The 20,549-nt window shown below is 37.5% G+C and overlaps 1 protein-coding gene across 5 annotated transcripts in view; it reads right to left on the bottom strand.

Annotated features, from left to right (window-relative positions):
- Positions 1-20,549, bottom strand: part of SYT16 (synaptotagmin 16) — a 247,546-nt gene that overhangs the window by 95,373 nt on the left and 131,624 nt on the right. Inside the window, exon 1 of one of the 5 annotated variants that reach the window (XM_036067724.2) lies at positions 10,249-10,762. The exons of the other annotated variants lie outside the window; for them this stretch is intronic. Coding sequence (XP_035923617.1) covers positions 10,249-10,762 — 514 coding nt within the window. Of the gene's footprint in view, positions 1-10,248; positions 10,763-20,549 lie in introns of those variants that run through there. 5 annotated transcript variants of the gene reach the window in all.

Here is a 20,549-nt window from a genome sequence, read left to right as displayed (position 1 = left end):
TAATGAGGCACCCCAAGACCCCCACCAGAGAGTGCCAGAGAAGGCAAAGGAGAGATCCAGGACTTTCATTTTTGATAGCCAATAATGAGCATCCTCCACCTCTGCAGTATCAGAATAGGCCACGTGAGGAGCCTGGACCCCGACCTGAAAGTATTGAGGCATTTCCGCCCCTCCCAACTTGGGTGGTATCAGAGGAGCTCTAGTGGAGACAGAACTTTCACCATCACCTAACAGTAATAGGCTACCCTCAACTCAGTATTAGTGGAAATCACATGGGAAGATAGAACTCCCATCCCAACCCAACATTAATGAGGACCACCCCTTCAAGAGTGAAGGAGGCCAAGAGAGAAACCTAGACTTCTGCCTCCATTGTAAGAAGCCAATGCACTATTGCTCTGTCAGAGCCCTGTCAAAGACTCTCTGAGATGCCTTTTTGATGACATTATTTTGTCATGAAAATAATGACAACTATTTCTCTATATATATTCATGTTGTTTTAGACACTATTTCTTCTTATAAGTTACTACAATAGCTCCCTAACATACATTCTTTCTCCCAAATTAGCCTCCAAACTGATGCTAGAGTTATCCTAAAACAAGACTCCACTGGTGTCACTTATGATTATGATATTTTTGAGATTCCAACTACTTACAAAATAAAAGCTAAGTCCTTAACACAGAAAAACAAAGACCTTCCCAACTGCAACCTAAGATCTAGCCTCATTTTCCATCCCTGAAAATGTCGGACTTGTCCACATGTCTGTGTTCATGCCATTTCCTCCAAAAGAAATGTCTTTCTCCCTCCATTCACCATTAAATTCTGACTCATGCTCAGAGTTTGCAGTCCTATATCATCTGCTTTGTGGAACCTTTTTGGATCACCTCTGGCAAAATCATCTCAAGAGTTACCATGTAGTTAACTGTTGTAACTTTATACAAACTTTTTTTATAGGACTTATTACATATAACTATCTTTTAGGAATTAAGGAACTCATTACAAAAAAACCGATATCTTCTTTGTACATTTATCTTCCAGCCCAAACATGCTACCCAATTAATGAGAATGTCCAATTCAATTTTAAAGTACAGTGTTAAGTGTGTAAGATCTAAGTCCTGGCTTCTAGTTAGGATGTAGAACATTGGAAATAATGCTCCCACTCTTTAAACAACAACAACAACAATAAAATTTAGGTATTTTGTAAAATGACACATTCTCTTAAATTCATCAGAGAGCTGAGATCATAATGCAACCAACAAATCCAAAAGCTAAAAAAAAAAGAAAACTTCTTTCAAAGGGATAAAAAATTCAAGCATTTTCTTGCTAAAGGCAGTTGTTGGATTTTTACATAAGACGGTAAGAAGAATTAAGTTAATTTTTTCAAGAAATTTCTAAAGGCCAAGTGTGGACCAGCACAAGAGTACAAAACCCAAAGGAGTCACAAATCCAAAGAAAATTGAAGCCCATTTAGAAGCTCTTCTCCACAAAACTCACCTAGTACTCACAAGAAAGACTGAGGGCCCAGCAGGGCAAGAGTGAAGAAAGTTTCTCTCATTGTATAGTCTGGAAGAGGAGAAGAGCTGATGCCATAGGAAAGGTAAGAAGTCTCACTAAGATTCCTCTATTATATTCCCATTATGGAACAAAAGCTTTAAGCCACTTGGGGAAGGGCAGCAGATTTTGTCACCCCCCAGACTACAGATAAAGACATTAAGTGAGTGAATAAAACAAAACAAAAACTTCCACCTCTGGGGAAGGGGCAAAAGAAGTCTTGGGGTCATACCATTGGGGGAGGGCAGGATTATTGAGAAGACCCTAACCCTAAGACATAGGGACATAAGTCCTGCCTAAAACAGGCTGCTCCCTAACAGCACAAAACAGAAACTTAAAACGCAACCACACCACATTAGCAAACACCAAGTAATAAATACAGAGCAGGTTCCTTCTGGGAAAGGGACAAAGCCTAAAAAGAGAGACCTTTCTGAGGCACAGACAAAAAGAGGAGACTCAAAGTTGAAGATGGAGAAGATTTTGACAAAACTCTGTAGAAAACAAGCCCCTATCCCAAACACAATGTAATAATAGAAACTTTTGAAGCTTATACAGCACTGAGATTAACCAACAGCAAAGCCCAAACCCAGATCAAATTCTGATTAAATTGACTCAACTTTCTCCCAGCTTTAGAAAAGGCTAACCTATTTCCAGACAGAAATACTATTTACATTCCCTACCTATGATGTTTGATTTTGAATCAAAAATTACAAGACAGGCAACAAAAACAGAAAGGAAAAATACACTGTCAATAGACAAAGCAATCAAAAAAGCCAAACTCAGAGATGACTCAGATGTTGGAACTATCAGACAGGAAATTTAAAATAACTATAGTTGGGCGCATGGGTGGCTCAGTTAAACGACTGCCTTCGGCTCACGTCATGATTCTGGAGTCCCGTGGATCGAGTCCCGCCTGACTCCCTGCTCAGCAGGGAACCTGCTTCTCCCTTTGACCCTCCCACCACCTCGTGCTATCTCTCTCTCATCCTCTCTCTCAAATAAATAAATAAAATCTTTAAAAAAAACCCTAGAATTAATATTTTAAAAGCCATAATAAGAAAAGGGGGAAACATGCATAAACTCATACAGAATTTCAGCAAAGAAGACTGAAATTATTTTTTAAAAGTCAAATCAAAATGCTAGAAATAAAAAATATGGTAACAGAGATGAAGAATGTTTTCAGTGGACTTATCATCAGACCTGATACAAAGAAAACATTAGTAAACTTGAAGAATATATGACATTAGATTGTGCTACCTATACTGAAATATAAAAAGGTAAAAAAGAGTGAAGGAAAAAGAATACTCAAGAGCTGTGGGATGATATCAAATGGTCTAATATTTGTATAACTGAGATGAGCAAAATAGAATGTATTAGAAGCAATATTTGAAGAGATGAAAGCCAAGAATTTTCCAGAAGTAATGAAACTCACTAAATCACAGACATAAAAAGGTCAGAGAACACCAAGAAAAATGAATACCAGAACACACACACACACACACACACACACACACACATGCACACACACACACACACACACACACCTAATACAGCTGCTGGAAACCACAGATAAACACAAAATCTTGAAGGTATCCAGTAGAAAAAAGACACATTACATGCAGAGGAACAAAAGAATTATAGCATACTTCTCATATGAGAACTATGCAAGCCATAAGACAGTGAAATGGCAAACTTAAAGTGCTGGGAAAAAAATAAGTGTCAACTCAGAATTCCATACCTTGCTGAAATAGATTCAAAAATAAATATTTTTCAGGGGCGCCTGGGTGGCTCAGTTGGTTAGGCAACTGCCTTCGGCTCAGGTCATGATCCTGGAGTCCCGGGATCGAGCCCCACATCAGGCTCCCTGCTGAGCAGGGAGTCTGCTTCTCCCTCTGACCCTCCCCCATCTCATGCTCTCTGTCTCTATCTCATTCTCTCCCTCAAATAAATAAATAAAATCTTTTAAAAATAAATAAATAAATAAATAAATATTTTTCAGACGAACAACTAAGATAATTCAGTAGCAGCATATATGCACAAGCTAAAGAGCTTCAAACAGCATAAATGAGGTAAATATAAAATTCTTTTTTCCTTATTTTAATTATTTAGAGAGACAACCAACCATCTAAAGCAAAACAGCATCAATGTATTGAGTACTTATTACATGTATAAAAGTAAAATATATCACAATAAAACAAAGGACATGAAGGAGGAATTGGGAATACACTGTTGTAGCATCACCAAATTATGAGTAAAGCAGTAAAATATTATTTCAAGACAGACTGTCATTAAGGATATATATCGTAAATCCTAGGATGACCACTAAACATTTTTAAAAAGAGATATACATTTTTTTAAAAATTTAAAAAAAGAGATATAAATAATGAGCCCAGAGTAGAGGTGAAATGGAATCTTAAAAATATTCAATTCAAAAGAAGACATGAAAAAAAAATAGGATAAAAGAGACAAAGAATAGATGAAACAGATAAGAAATAATCTAATAAGATGACAGATTTTAGTTCAACAATATCAATAATTACATTAAATATAAAGTTAAGACCAATTAACAGTGAAAATTTGTCAGATTGGATTTTAAAAAAATAAAACCCAATTTTATGCCATGTACAAGAATCCCACTATAAATATAAAGACAAATTTAAAGTTAATGATTAGGGGCACCTTGGTGGCTCAGTCGGTTAAGCATCTGCCTTCAGCTCAGGTCATAATCTTGAGGTCCTGGGATGGAGCCCCATGTCAGACTCCCTGCTCAGAGGGGAGTCTGCTTCCTCCCTCTCCCTTTGCCCCTCCCCCACCACTTGTGCTCTCTCTCTCTCTCTCTCTCTCTCAAATAAATAAAATATTTTAAAATGTTTTTTAAAAATAAAGTTAATAATAGAAAAGAATATACCATGCCAACACTAATCAAAAGAAAGCTGGAGTAGCCATACTAATATCAAAATAGACTTTAGGGATAAAAAAGGTATACAACACAATGAGCAAGAGGTCAATTCATCAAGGAGACACATACTTCTAAAATGTGTATGGAATTAACAATAGGGCTTCAAACTACATGAAGCAAAAACCAATAGAACTGAAAAAGAGAAATAATCAAATCCACAAGAAGAATTAGAGACTGCAATACTTTTCTCTCAGTAATCAACAGAACAAAATCAGTTGGCAAAATTAGTAGATAAAATAAGTACATAAAAAACCTGAAAAAATAGCCTCAAAAAACTTAAAGTAATTTGTAGAACACTGTGCCCAACAACAGCAAAATACAGTCTTTTTCAAGTACACAGGAAATATCCAAGTCAGAACATATTCAGAGTGCTAAAACAAAACAATTAATTTTAAAAAACCAAAATCATATAAAATATGTGCTTAGACCATAACTGGATTAAACTAGAATTGGTTACAGAAAGTCATCTAAAATATTCCTAATATTTGGAATGTAACTAACATACTTTTAAATAAACCATGCATCAAAGAGGAAGTCAAAGGGAAACTAGATGTTTTTAATAGAATGACAACATGTTAATAATTTCTGGTTGCAGATAAAAGTCAATGGTATTTTTATATACTAGCAAGCAGCAGTTTCAAATTGAAAGTTACAAAAGTACTATTTACAATAGAATCCAAAAAAAAGGAAATACTTAGGTATAAATCTAACAAAATATGTATGAGACCTTTATGCTGGAAACTACAAAATGAAACACATAGACAAAATCCAAGCACTAAATAAAGCAATATACCATGTTCATGAATTGAAAAACAAAAGTTATTAACATGTCATTCTTTTTTTAAATTTTTATTAACATATAACGTATTATTTGTTTCAGGGGTACAGGTCTGTGATTCATCAGTCTTGCACAATTCACAGCACTCACCATAGTACAAACCCTCCCCAATGTCCATCACCCAGCCACCCCATCCCTCCCACCCCCCTCCACTCCAGCAACCCTCAGTTTGTTTCCTGAGATTAAGAGTCTCTTATGGTTTGTCTCCCTCTCTGGTTTTGTTGTTTCATTTTTCTCTCCCTTCCCTTATGATCCTCTGTCTTGTTTCCAAATTGATCTATGGATTCAACATAATTCCAATCAAATTCCCAGCATAATTTTTTTTTATTTTTTTATTGTTATGTTAATCCCCATACATTACATCATTAGTTTTAGATGTAGTGTTCCATGATTCATTGTTTGTGCATAACACCCAGTGCTCCATGCAGAATGTGCCCTCTTTAATACCCATCACCAGGCTAACCCATCCTCCCCCCCTCCCCTCTGGAACCCTCAGTTTGTTTCTCAGAGTCCATCATCTCTCATGGTTCGTCTACCCCTCCGATTTCCCCCCCTTCATTCCTCCCCTCCTGCTATCTTCTTCTTTTTTTTTTCTTTTTGGATTTCATTTATTTGTTTTTTTTTTTAATTTTTTTATTGTTATGTTAATCCCCATACATTACATCATTAGTTTTAGATATAGTGTTCCATGATTCATTGTTTGTGCATAACACCCAGTGCTCCATGCAGAACGTGCCCTCATCAATACCCATCACCAGGCTAACCCATCCTCCCAACCCCCTCCCCTCTAGAACCCTCAGTTTGTTTTTCAGAGTCCATTGTCTCTCATGGTTCTTCTCCCCCTCCGATTTCCCCCCCTTCATTCTTCCCCTCCTGATACATTCTTCTTCTTCTTTTTTTCTTTCTTAACATATATTGCATTATTTGTTTCAGAGGTACAGATCTGAGATTCAACAGTCTTGCACAATTCACAGCGCTCACCATAGCACATACCCTCCCCAGTGTCTATCACCCAGTCAGCCCATCCCTCCCACCCTACCCCCCATTCCAGCAACCCTCAGTTTGTTTCCTGAGATTAAGAATTCCTCATATCAGTGAGGTCATATGATACATGTCTTTCTCTGATTGACTTATTTCACTCAGCATAATACCCTCCAGTTCCATCCACGTCGTTGCAAATGGCAAGATCTCATTCCTTCCCAGCATAATTTTTTAATCAAAAGCTTATTCTAAAAATTATATGGAAAAGCAAATAAACTAGAATAGTCAAACAATTTTTTTAATAATAAAGTTGGAGGGCTCACACTACTTGATTTCAAGACCTATTACACAGCTATAGGAATCAAGACAGTGTGATACTGGAGAAAGAATACAAATGTAGATTAATGGGAAAATAAAGAGTCTAGCAATAGACACACATATATAGATAATATATTTCTGACAAAGATACCAAAGCACATAATGAAGAAAGGGTAGTCATTTCTACAAATGAGGTAAGAATGATTAAACATCTATATCGAGGGTGGGAGGAAAACACCTCCATCCATACCTTATATCATATAAAAAATCACCTCAAAATGGATCAAAATGGATACCCTAAATGTAAAACCCATAATTCTAAAATTTCTAGAATAAAACAAGAAAAAATCTTTGTGACCCCAGGCTACATGAATATTTCTTAGATATGATAACAAAAGCACAATTCATTTAAAAAAATTGATGAGTCAGGTCTCATGTAATTAAGAATCCCTGTTTTTTGAGGGACACTGTTAAAAGAATAAAAAGTCAAGCCACAAAACTGGAAGAAAATATTTGTAAATCATAGACCAATAGAAAAGACCACAGAAAAGTAACTCATACTCAGAATATAAACATAACTTTCAAATCTCAAAATTAAAAAAGCAATTCAATAAAAGTGGACAAAAGATTTGAAGACTTTACTAAAGAAGCTACACAGATGATAGGTAACTACATGAAAAGATGCTCAATGCCATTAGTTATTAGGGAAATGCAAATTAAAATCAAAATGATATGTTAAAACCTAGGAAAGGGCTGAGATTTTATCTTACTTGCACAGCAACAAGTTAGCCTGCTACTGTTTTATGGTTGTCGGCAGAAGATGCAAGACTTCTCGTCAGAGACAAAGGACAGTTTATTCCAGCACAACATACAACATGAACAGCACATTCACGTCAGTCCCCCACTGTCCAAGTACTATAGGGGCGATGCAGAGACAGGCGCAGATAGATGCTGTGCATGCAGTGGGTTTATGTCACAGCCAAGAAACACCAAGCTTGCAAAATCTCTATCATTTGCAAGCAAATCTGCCTAAGCTTCACCCTGAAGAGAGACATTATCTTTATTAGACTGAGAAGCAAACAAATCTTCTCTCTACTCTGAAGAGAGACACTATCTCTATCTTCCAAGGTTCTTTGTCATACAAACATCCTTGAAAAGATAGCCCAAAATAAAAGGCTGTTTGTGGCTTTGCTCATAGGACATGCAAAAATGCAAAAGACCAATGGAGAGTTATCTCCCAACATGAGCTATCACTACATACCTATGAGAATGGCTAAAAAAAAGGTTTTTTTATAATAACATTACTGCAAAGTGCTGGTGAGGATATGAGTGACTAGAAATCTCATGCATTACTTTGGGGAATGCAAAATGGTACTTCAGAAAACAGTAGAATTTTTTTTATAAAATTGAACCTATACCTCCCATATGACCCAACAATCCCACTCCTAGGTATTTACCTAGTTGAAGTGAAAACTTACATTTGCACGAAAGCCTGTTTTGCAAATGTTTATAGCAGCTTTATTTACATTGCTAAAAACTGGAAACAACCCAAATATTCCTCAACTGATGAATGGATCAACAAACTATGGTGCATTCATGCAATGGAATACTACTCAGCAATTTAAAAAAAAAAAACAACAGTGAACTACTGAACACACAGCAACATGGATGGATCTTAAATGCATTACTGTAAGTGCATTATAAAAGAAGTCAGACTCAAAAGGCTACCATCTGCATATTTCCATTTATAAAGCATTCTGGAAAAGACAAAATGATAGAGAGAAAATATACCAGCAATTGGAGGAGCTGGAGGTAGAGAAGAGAAATGAGTACAAAGGGAATTGGGGGAATTTTTTGAGGTGATGGAACTGTTTATACCTTGATTATGGCAGCGGTTACAAGACTGTGTGTTAAAACTCACAGAACTGTATGCTAACAAGAATGAATTTTGCCATATGTAAATTATACCTTGAAAAGGGGGAGAAAAAAAAGAGAAAGAATATGTATAAACTCTAGAATCAGACTCCCTGAGCTGTGCCTCTTTCTAAATATGGATCTTGCATATATTCTCAAACATTCTAAGCATCAGTCTTCTTAACTGTGAAGTGAGAAGGATAATATCTGCCTCTTAGAGTTGTTAGCTTTCTTTGTTGCTGTTCTATCATTAATTATTATTTGGTGTCCTGTTACATACCTAACATTGTGCTTGATGTTAAGGATACAAAAATTAATCTATGGTGTGGCCCCTGCCTTCCAAGAGGCTACAATCTAGTGAATAAACATCCCCGAATAAACAAATGAACACAATTGTTTTACTGCCATTAGATTACACAATTAAAAAATTTTTAAAAACCCAATGTTAAGCAACTATTAAACCAAATTCATGTTAATAATTTTAAATGTAGTTCAACTTTAGCAAGACTTTTTAAAATAATAATAGAAATTTCAAGTCAAATCTAAGAAATCCTATTGGTTGCCCAGATATTTCTAGAAATATCTCCACAGATAATTTTTAAAGACTTGAAATTGCATTTATTTATAGGCTTATCAGATTCAGAAAGAATATCAGCCTACCCTGTTTTTACCAATTTATTTTAGCATTTCAACATTAAATAAGAGTATCAAAAAAGTACTATAAAAAGAAAATGAAATCATGCTTCCTCATTTTCTAAGGCTTCATGTATCTGGATAAAATGTTTCCCTAAAAAGATAAAGCTAAGAGGAATCACTGAAAATGGATGAAGATGCTGTGAAGTATTCTGGAAAATTCTGCTCCCTCCAAAAAGAAAAGAATTAATGACTTCACCTTTATGTCACATAAAAGATCCAATAATCTTGGTGAGAGATGCATTACAGCCACATGTCACATACAGACACCCAACATCTTTCTTGGCCTATCAGCCACCTCTGTCCCCTCAACCAAGTGGAATGTCCTTAGTTCAGGCTTGAGCATTAGAATCCTGAAAAATTCATGCCAAGACATAATACAGCTACTTTTACAGAGTTAATTACATTTCACTATATTCAAGGTATCTGACAGGATAAAGCTCTAAAGACAGTTTGTTTTAAATGTGTCCTTTCCACTCAAGGCTTAAAGAAAATCAAGCTATTCTTATTTCAAAGATTTCCTATCTACTGTCATCTCATATCACGTCTCAGTGAAATACTGTGAAAAGTGTTCTTGGAGTGTTATCAACTAAAAATTTTGCAACAAGTATGGCTTTTTGCACAGGATTTCACACTGAATAATATAGTAACATCTAGAGATTCCTAACCTAGTGAAAAAAAAGAAAACATTTTAAAAGATATTTTAAAAAGCATGACATATGCACAAGGGCTTCTCAAACAGAACCTACAGACGTGTTTTCACCATTTTACTTGCTCTGAACAATTGTTCTGAAATATGGAGCCCACAAATACGGATCTCCCGAAGTTTTATATGTTGAAAATATTCCTGAGTACATCTCTTAATAAGAAGCCAGCATGTGGAAAGGTATAAGGAGAGGAAAAAATAAACTTCATATGATAACTAAAGTAAAAAAAATATAATTAGGAGATATGTCCCTTGGAAGAACCCAGAGAAAATGATCACTGGCTACCTTACCTTGCTTTTTTCCATTAACATTTTCTAAAATACCAGAGAGCTGGCTGTGTTGAAGGTCACTCCTTTGCTTTTCAAGGTGGTGTTCTTCCTCAGCAATAGAAGAAAGCACATGTGGTGGCTTTTGGTCATCAAGGATCTGATTGGGCCACTGGGACATTATGGAACATGAGTCCTTTGCATGTTGGCTAAGTCTGGGGCTCGAACTTTGGGCAGAGTCCTGCAAATCCCTATTACAACAGGAGAAATGATCCACTTCAAGAAACAAGGGATTTGCATCCTCTTGACGCCAATCATTGCCTTGTTCTTCATCTTCAAAGTAAGTTTCCTGAATCTGAATATCATCTAAGTCCTGGTCTAGCTTTTCACTCAATTTAGAGTCTTGTTTGCTTAAGTTAACCAGCAAAGCAGATAGCGTATCTCCTGCTTGCTGGAGAGCTTCATAAACCCGAGATATCCAGGAAGAGAGAGGCTGGAAGAAGTTCTGAGCATCCTGAAATGCCATGGCCAAAACCATAGCCAGCTATCTGATGTCTACAAGTCCACTTGTTCAGCTCCTTCAGTACTCTGGACTTAATGTGAACTACAGAATAAGCATGATGACAAATTAAATTGGAGGTCTCTTAATGGCTGTGAATAGTTCACTCTCAAAACTTCTCAGCTGAAACAGAGGAAAGAAATACTTACACCTATTACAGTAACAACTCAGATCCATTATCAGATACCTATAATCAATGTCAAACAACATTCAGGGACAAAAAGAGATCATCATTGAAATCTGAAAGTAGCTAAATAAAAATTACTGTGAAAGTCTAAATGTAGATTACTTCAATGCCTATTCACCTGCTCAGGCATGTGCAAAACTTCCATCGGCAGTAATGGGCTCTATTCATGTGGACTGAGAGAAGTCTATCCCCATAGACCATACTTAACAGTGTGAAAAGGATAAATGAATCTTCATTAAGAGGCAGTTGGATATGACATTTCAAAATACAAGAAAGGTTGGATGCTTCATCTACAAACCTGCAGATCCCAGCGAGCAGGCTAATAACCATCTCTGCTTCATGACACAAAGATTTATCCTTTCAAAGGAAATGTGTGCCTGGAATTAAAAAGCTTTTAACAGATCTTAAAGTAAGATTTTATATTTTTATGCAATTTCTACAAATCATATCTATTCTTGGGGACCAAAGAACCACTGAAAAACAGAGCGGCAAGTGGAGTATGCAGCTTACTGGAGACTTGAATCTAGCATCTTGTTGCCTTTGTTTGTGTTCTAACTTCCCGAAGACAACCCTCCACAACCCAGAAGACTCCTGAGAGACCCTCCTGCCCCCAAGATTCACAACCTGAAGGAGGCAGCTATAGGACATTGACAGAGCAACAGGGCACAAAGATTCTAGAGCTGAACATCTATACTTTTATACGTATACATGCATACAAACATTACACATATATACATTTGCGTGTGTATGTGTATTGTGTGTGTGTGTGTGTATATATATATCTTATTGCCCTTACAATGCTCATCAACAGCTCAGGATAAATGCTATAAATGACCACAGAGCCTAAATTCACTGCTTGCACTTAATTACCCCATCCCTTTATTGCAATAGCTTCCTTCTGAGTCAGTCTACCAACACTCCTATATGTTTTAGCCTTCTTGTCCTCCAGCTACTGCAATTGATAGGATTGCCTACATTTTCCTGAAAATGTCTTCTTAGCTTTTTGGGGGGTGCTTTTGTAATAGCCATTCATATATACATTGATTCATCAATAAACAAATATTGATAAGTACCTATTAAGTGCTGGGCACAATGCCAGGTGAGAGGTAACCCTGAGGTCTGTCCCCATGGCGCCCATATTCCAATTAAAGGGAAACTGAGCTCTCTGCACTTTCCCTTTATGCTAAATAATTCATGTGTTTGTCTTTCAGGCTCTTCCTTGTCTTCCCATCAACTACATATATGCAACCACGCATTGTCCTATGGTTACTCCTCCTGCCCCTTCATACTCATCAGCTGGGAGAGCTGACCCATCCATAAGTCTTAACACTTTTTTTTAACTCCAAAATATATATCTCCAGCCCATAGTTCAATCCCTTTATACCAGCTTAGATCTCTGGTTATCTAAGCTAGTGGTTCACAGAATTTGTATGAGAATCACCTGGTAAGCTAATAAAAAAACAGAGGTTCAGGTGGGTTGAAGGAATAGGCCCTATATCTTTTTATTTTTGTCAAGTTCCTCAGATGATTCTGACACACACCAAAATTTGAGAAATGCTGATCTAAGGAAAGAGCTACACTTGGGTGTCTCACCAAAATCTCAAATTCAGAACATCACTTTTATTACTACAAGTGTTCAACACTCTACACTCACAATTGTGATTTTTTCTCTTCAACCTTGCCCCCTTCTATTCCTTCCATTCCAAGTTCTGCTACTTTTAGGTCTATGCAGTCTCTTCTGTTGTGTTTTGTACAGTGATCACCTTTCCGACACTCTAATTTCCCCAGAAATTACATACCTAGCTGGTTCCCATCTCAAGTCTTCCCCAGCCTCAATCTATCCTTCTAGGTTTGCTCACCATAACCTGATCTTCTAGGAGGTTTATTGCCTGTCTCCTCCCCTAGAATAGACATTCCTGGAAGGCAGGGATTGCATGTTTTATTCTCTAGTTTATCCACAGTGCCTAGAAGTGTGCTAAGTATGTAGTCAATTCTCAATAAATGAAGTAATGAGTGCTATTTAATAGTGCATAGAATAGTGTCTAGCATATAATATATACTCAAATTTGCTGAATTTATGAATAAACCTCAGAATTGTTAAAAACACCTTAACATTACTATATAAATCCCCCGCTTGGTAGTATTAAAGGGTTCTCTCAGCATTTCTTCCACTCCATTTCACCACCCACAGATTTTTTGTTTCTTTCTCCACAAATACTGTGCCTAAATTGTGCTTCAGAGGATTGTGGACCTAGAAAGTTCCCTGAGAAATCATTGGGTTTAGCTTCTACCAGTGTCCTTTTGGTACTTGAAACTTTATAAGACAGAAATATCTGTCTTAAAATATCTGTCAGAAATATCTTCCTTAATAATCCTTTCTATTGTTTTATTACACAGAGAAAACTTTGTTTCCATATTCAATCTAAGACCCTTTAATTTAAGCCAGCTTTTTCTTATCCAAACTTTGAACTACTAACAGCTCATGTGCTTGGTCTCATATCTCTTTCTTCTGTAATCTCTGTCCATCAAAGCCTATGGCAATTTTTCTAAAAAAAAATGAAGCTTATATCACTCCCCTAGTTTAAAAAGAAAATCAAAAAAGCACCCGCACTGTGGTTTTCCTATTACTTATACTGCAGAATTTGAGCACTGGCAGTCTATCTGTCAAAATCACCATTCACTTACATTTACTGACACAGTTTTTAAAAAATTAATTTTGATGCCTCCAGTTCACTACAGTCCTCACCTCTCTCTGTTATATGTACCCACTTGCTTCATTCATTTCTGTGTTCACATTCTCTACTATGGCATACAAAAGGAGAGATGCTCAAAAATGTACAATCGGCATTGCCTAACTGACCTCAGTGCTGGAGGGGGCCTAGAGGCCTCCTGCAAGTTGCCAACTCCTTAAGTGCTGAAATCACTGGGTGTGAGGACTTCTGGGAGGTGCAACAGGACCGTAGAGGGGAGAGGGTCTCAGATCAGTGGCTGTTTATCAACCAGTTTGGAACTATATCAACATTTTCACAACTCACAGAGCCTTGTCCTGACAGAATGTCTCGCTCTGTATGAGATGTTCCCAATAACACTGCCCCACAGTGACAACTTGGCCCTTCTTCACCACCCCTCATTGTAAAGTCCTCTGTGCCTGTCACACTCACTAACACAATAAGCATTTTTCATAGCAAATGTGCTCGTCCCTGACTTCTGTTTGCTCTGCCCAGATGCCTTCTCTCCCTACCCTGCCTGGTAGATACTTAACAGTTCTTTTTTTTTTTTTTTAATTTTATTTTATTATCTTATGTTAGTCACCATACATTATATCATTAGTTTTTGATGTAGTGTTCCACATTTCATTGTTTGCATATAACACCCAGTGCTCCATTCAATATGTGCCCTCCTTAATACCCATCACCTGGCTAGCCCACCCCCCCAACCCCCTCCCCTCTAAAACCCTCATAAAATACTCATGAAAGAAATTGAGGAAGACACGAAGTATCTTTGTTTCTCAGAGTCCATAGTCTCTCATGGTTCGTCTCCCCCTCTGATTCCCCCGCCTTCATTTTTCCCTTCCTACTATCTTTTTTTTTTTTTTTTAACATACAATGTATTATTTGTTTCAGAGGTACAGGTCTGTGATTCATCAGTCTTAACACAGTTCACAGCGCTCACCATAGCACATACCCTCCCCAATGTCTATCACCCAGCCACTCCATCTCTCTCACCCTCCACTACTCCAGCAACACACAGTTTGTTTCCTGAGATTAAGAATTCTTCATATCAGTGAGATCATATGATACTTGACTTTCTCTGATTGACTTATTTTGCTTAGCATGACCCCCTAGTTCCATCCACATGACTGAAAATGGCAAGATTTCGTTTTGATGGCTGCATAATATTCCATTGTGTGTGTGTGTGTGTGTGTGTGTGTGTGTGTGTGTGTGTGTACATCTTCTTTATGCATTCATCTGTTGATGGACATCTTGGCTCTTTCCATAGTTTGGCTATTGGGGACATCGCTGCTATAAACATTGGGGTGCACATACCCCTTTGGATCACTACATTTGTATCTTTGGGGTAAATACCCCGTAGTGCAATTGCTGAGTCACAGGGTAGCTCTATTTTCAACTTGTTGAGGAACCTCTGGTTTTCCAGAGTGGCTGCACCAGCTTGCATTCCCACCAACAGTGTAGGACAGTTCCCCTTTCTCCACATCCTCACCAACATCTGTCATTTCCTGACTTGTTAATTTTAGCCATTCTGACTGGTGTGAGGTGGTATCTCGTTGAGGTTTTGATTTGGATTTCCCTGATGCCGAGTGATGTTGAGCACTTTTTCATGTGTTTGTTGGCCATTTGTATGTCTTCTTTGGAAAAATGTCTGTTCATGTCTTCTGCCCATTTCTTGATTGGATTCTTTGTTCTCTGGGTGTTGAGTTTGGTAAGTTCTTTATAGATTTTGGATACTAGCCCTTTATCTGATATGTCATTTGCAAATATCTTCTCCCATTCTGTCAGTTGTCTTTTGGTTTTGTTGACTGTTTCCTTTGCTGTGCAAAAGCTTTTTATCTTGATGAAGTCCCCATAGTTCATTTTTGCCCTTGCTTCCCTTGCCTTTGGCGATGTTTCTAGGAAGAAGTTGCTGTGGCTGAGGTCGAGAGGTTGCTGCCTGTGTTCTCCTCTAGGATTTTGATGGATTCCTGTCTCACATTGAGGTCTTTCATCCATTTGGAGTCTATTTTTGTGTGTGGTGTAAGGAAATGGTCCAGTTTCATTCTTCTGCATGTGGCTGTCCAATTTTCCCAACACCATTTGTTGAAGAGACTGTCTTTTTTTCCATTGGACTTTCTTTCCTGCTTTGTCAAAGATTAGTTGACCATAGAGTTGAGGGTCCATTTCTGGGCTCTCTATTCTGTTCCATTGATCTATGTGTCTGTTTTTGTGCCAGTACCATACTGTCTTGATAATTACAGCTTTGTAATAGAGCTTGAAGTCCGGAATTGTGATCCCACCAGCTTTGCTTTTCTTTTTCAACATTCCTCTGGCTATTTGGGGTCATTTCTGGTTCCATACAAATTTTAGGATTATTTTTTCCATTTCTTTGAAAAAAGTGGATAGTATTTTGATGGGGATTGCATTAAATGTTAGATTGCTCTAGGTAGCTTTGACATTTTCACAATATTTGTTCTTCCAATCCATGAACATGGAATGTTTTTCCATTTCTTTGTGTCTTCCTCAATTTCTTTCATGAGTATTTTATAGTTTTCTGAGTACAGATCCTTTGCCTCTTTGGTTAGATTTATTCCTAGGTATCTTATGGTTTTGGGTGCAATTGTAAATGGGATCGACTCCTTAATTTCTCTTTCTTCTGTCTTGTTGTTGGTGTATAGAAATGCAACTGATTTCTGTGCATTGACTTCATATCTTGCCACTTTACTGAATTCCTGTTTGAGTTCTAGCAGTTTTGGGGTGGAGTCTTTTGGGTTTTCCACATAAAGTATCATATCATCTGCAAAGAGTGAGAGTTTGACTTCTTCTTTGCCGATTCGGATGTCTATTATTTCTTTTTATTGTCTGATTGCTGTGGCTAGGACTTCTAGTACTATGTTGAACAGCAGTGGTGATAGTGGACATCCCTGCCGTGTTCCTGACCTTAGGGAAACGCTCTCAGTTTTTCCCCATTGAGAATGATATTCGCTGTGGGTTTTTCATAGGTGGCTTTTATGATATTGAGGTATGTACCCTCTATCCCTACACTCTGAAGAGTTTTAATCAAGAAAGGATGCTGTACTTTGTCAAATGCTTTTTCTGCATCTATTGAGAGGATCATATGGTTCTTGTTCTTTCTTTTATTTTTATTTATTTATTTTTTTATTATGTTATGTTAATCACCATACATTACATCATTAGTTTTTTTTTTTTAAAGGTTTATTTATTCATTCAAGACACAGAAATAGAGAGAGAGAGAGAGAATATGAGCAGAGGGAGAAGCAGAGGGAGGGGGAAAAGCAGGCTTCCCGCTGAGCAGGGAGCCCGATGTGGGGCTCAATCCCAGGACCCTGGGATCATGACCTGAGCCGAAGGCAGACACTCAACCATCTGAGCCACCCAGGCGCCCCACATCATTAGTTTTTGATGTTCTTTCTTTTATTAATGTATTGTATCACATTGATTGATTTGTGGATGTTGAACCAACCTTGCAGCCCAGGAATAAATCCCACTTGGTCGTGGTGAATAATCCTTTTAATGTCCTGTTGGATCCTATTGGCTAGTATTTTGGTGAGAATTTTGGCATCCATGTTCATCAAGGATATTGGTCTGTAATTCTCCTTTTTGATGGGGTCTTTGTCTGACTTTGGGATCAAGGTAATGGTGGCCTCATAAAATGAGTTTGGAAGTTTTCCTTCCATTTCTATTTTTTGGAACAGTTTCAGAAGAATAGGTATTAATTCTTCTTTAAATGTTTGGTAGAATTCCCCTGGGAAGCTATCTGGCCCTGGGCTCTTGTTTGTTGGGAGATTTTTGATGACTGCTTCGATTTCCTTAGTGGTTATAGGTCTGTTCAGGTTTCCTATTTCTTCCTGGTTCAGTTTTGGTAGTTGATACATCTCTAGGAATGCATCCATTTCTTCCAGATTATCTAATTTGCTGGCATATAGTTGCTCAAAATATGTTCTTATAATTGTTTGTATTTCTTTGGTGTTGGTTGTGATCTCTCCTCTTTCATTCATGATTTTATTTATTTGGGTCCTTTCTCTTTCTTTTTGATGAGTATGGCCAGGGGTTTATCAATTTTATTAACTCTTTCAAAGAACCAGCTCCTAGTTTCATTGATCTGTTCTACCTTTCTTTTGCTTTCTGTTTCATTGATTTCTGCTCTGATCTTTATTATTTCTCTTCTCCAGCTGGGCTTAGGCTTTATTTGCTGTTTTTTCTCCAGCTTCTTTAGGTGGAGGGTTAGGTTGTGTATTTGAGACCTTTCTTGTTTCTTGAGAAAGGCTTGTATTGCTATATGCTTTCCTCTTAGGATCACCTTTGCTGCATCCCAAAGATTTTGTTTTCATTTTCATTTGTTTCCATGAATTTTTTTAATTCTTCTTTAATTTCCTGGTTGACCCATTCATTCTTTAGCAGGATGCTCTTTAGCCTCCATGTATTTGAGTTCTTTCCAACTTTCCTCTTGTGATTGAGTTCTAGTTTCAAAGCATTGTGATCCAAAAATACGCAGGGAATGATCCCAATCTTTTGGTACCGGTTGAGACCTGATTTGTGACCTAGAATGTGATCTATTCTGGAGAATGACCCATGGGCGCTAGAGAAGAATGTGTATTCTGTTGCTTTGGGATGGAATGTTCTGAATATATCTGTGAAGTCCATTTGGTCCAGGGTGTCATTTAAAGCCTTTATTTCCTTGTTTCCTTCTTTTGCTTAGATGATCTGTCCATTTCAGTGAGGGGGGGTGTTAAAGTCCCCTACTATTATTGTATTGTTGTCAATGTGTTTCTTTGATTTTGTTATTAATTGGCTTATGTAACTGGCTGTTCCCAAGTTAGGGGCATAGATATTTACAATTGTTAGATCTTCTTGTTGGATAGACCCTTTAAGTAGGATATAGTGTCCTTCCTCATCTCTTACTATAGTGTTTGGTTTAAAATCTAATTTATCTGATATAAGGATTGCCACCCCAGCTTTCTTTTGATGTCCGTTAGCATGGTAAATGGTTATCCACCCCCTCACTTTCAATCTGGAGGTGTCTTTGGGTCTAAAATGAGTCTCTTGCAGGCAGCATATTGATGGGTCTTGTTTTTTTATCCAATCTGATACCCTGTGTCTTTTGATTGGGGCATTTAGCCCATTTACATTCAGGGTAACTATTGAGAGATATGAATTTAGTGCCATTGTATTGTCTGTAAGGTGACTGTTACTGTATATTGTCTCCATTCCTTTCTGGTCTATGTTACTTTTAGGCTCTCTCTTTGCTTAGAGGACCCCTTTCAATACTTCTTGTAGGGTGGTTTCGTGTTTGTAAATTCTTTTAGTTTTTGTTTGTCCTGGAAGCTTTTTATCTTTCCTTCTATTTTCAATGACAGCCTAGCTGGATATAGTATTCTTGGCTGCATATTTTTCTCATTTAGTGCTCTGAATATATCATGCCAGTGCTTTCTGGCCTGCCAGGTCTCTGTGGATAGGTCTGTTGCCATTCTAATGTTTCTATCATTGTAGGTTACAACCTCTTGTCCCGAGCTGCTTTCAGGATTTTCTCTTTGTCTCTGAGACTTGTAAGTTTTACTATCAGATGTTGGGGTGTTGACCTATTTTTACTGATTTTGAGGGGGGTTCTCTGTGCCTCCTGGATTTTAATGCCTGTTTCCTTCCCCAAATTAGGGAAGTTCTCTGCTATAATTTTCTCCAATATACCTCCTGCCTCTCTCTCTCTTTCTTCTTCTGGGATCCCAATTATTCTAATATTGTTTCGTCTTATGGTATCACTTATCTCTCAAATTCTGCCCTTGTGATCTCTTTTCCTCAGCTTCTTTATTCTCCATCATTTGGTCTTCTATCTCACTGATTCTCTCTTCTGCCTCATTTATCCTAGCAGTTAGAGCCTCCATTTTTTATTGCACCTCATTAATAGCCTTTTTGATTTTGACTTGGTTAGATTTTAGTTCTTTTATTTCTCCAGTAAGGGTTTCTCTAGTATCTTCCATGCTTTTTTCAAGCCCAGCTAGTATCTTTATAATCCCTCAGCAGAGCAGACTTCTAAAAGTTCCGATTTTGTGCTCTGCGGCTCTATCACTTGCCAGAAGCAGCCGACAGAGGCCCCCTCCCCCGCCGTCTATCCTCCTGAATATCGCCTCGGATTCACTTCTCCTCATGTCCTACCCTCCAGAAAGGTCGCTTTTCTGTTCAGAGAGTTGCTGCTATTCTTTTCTTTGATCTCCTGTTGAGTTCATGTTGAGTTCGTGAGTAGGTGTTCAGAATGGTTTGATCCCTATCTAGTTGAATTCCTGGGACCAGAAGAAATTTAGGTCTCCTACTCCTCCGCCATCTTGCTCCTCCTCTGATACTTAATAGTTCTTTACAATGAAACTCCTATTGCCTATGTCAACTCTTCTACAGTCAAAGGTGTGGCCTCAGAGAGGCTTTAAATGTGCCTTTATGAAAATAAGTTTTCTTTTCTTTTTTTTAAAATTTAAATTGAATTAGCCAGCATCTAGTACATCATCAGTTTTTGGTATAATGTTCAATGATACATTAGTTGCGAATAACACCTAGTGCTCTATGATATAAGTTTTCACTGGATATGGTAATTATTTGTCCATTTTCCTCTTCCAATGGACAGTGTTTAGACTTAATAGCTCTAGGACCCATACAGGGTAAGGACTCTATCTAATGTTTGTTGAATGAATGAATGAATGAATGAATGAAAGTTACTCATGAACAATTTTAAAGCTAAGTAGCCCTGATGCCTTCATTTTTCTTTATCTGTAAAGTGGAGTTAACTCACTAGATGACTTCTAATAGTTTCTTTCTGCTTTAAAACCCAAGAATTTACCAGTGTTGGGCAAAAAGCATGTAA

The sequence above is a fragment of the Halichoerus grypus genome, chromosome 8, assembly GCF_964656455.1.
Source record: "Halichoerus grypus chromosome 8, mHalGry1.hap1.1, whole genome shotgun sequence".
NCBI lineage: Eukaryota > Metazoa > Chordata > Mammalia > Carnivora > Phocidae > Halichoerus > Halichoerus grypus.
The sequence above is the reverse complement of the archived record's forward strand: the minus strand, read 5'-3'. Positions and strand labels throughout refer to the sequence as shown.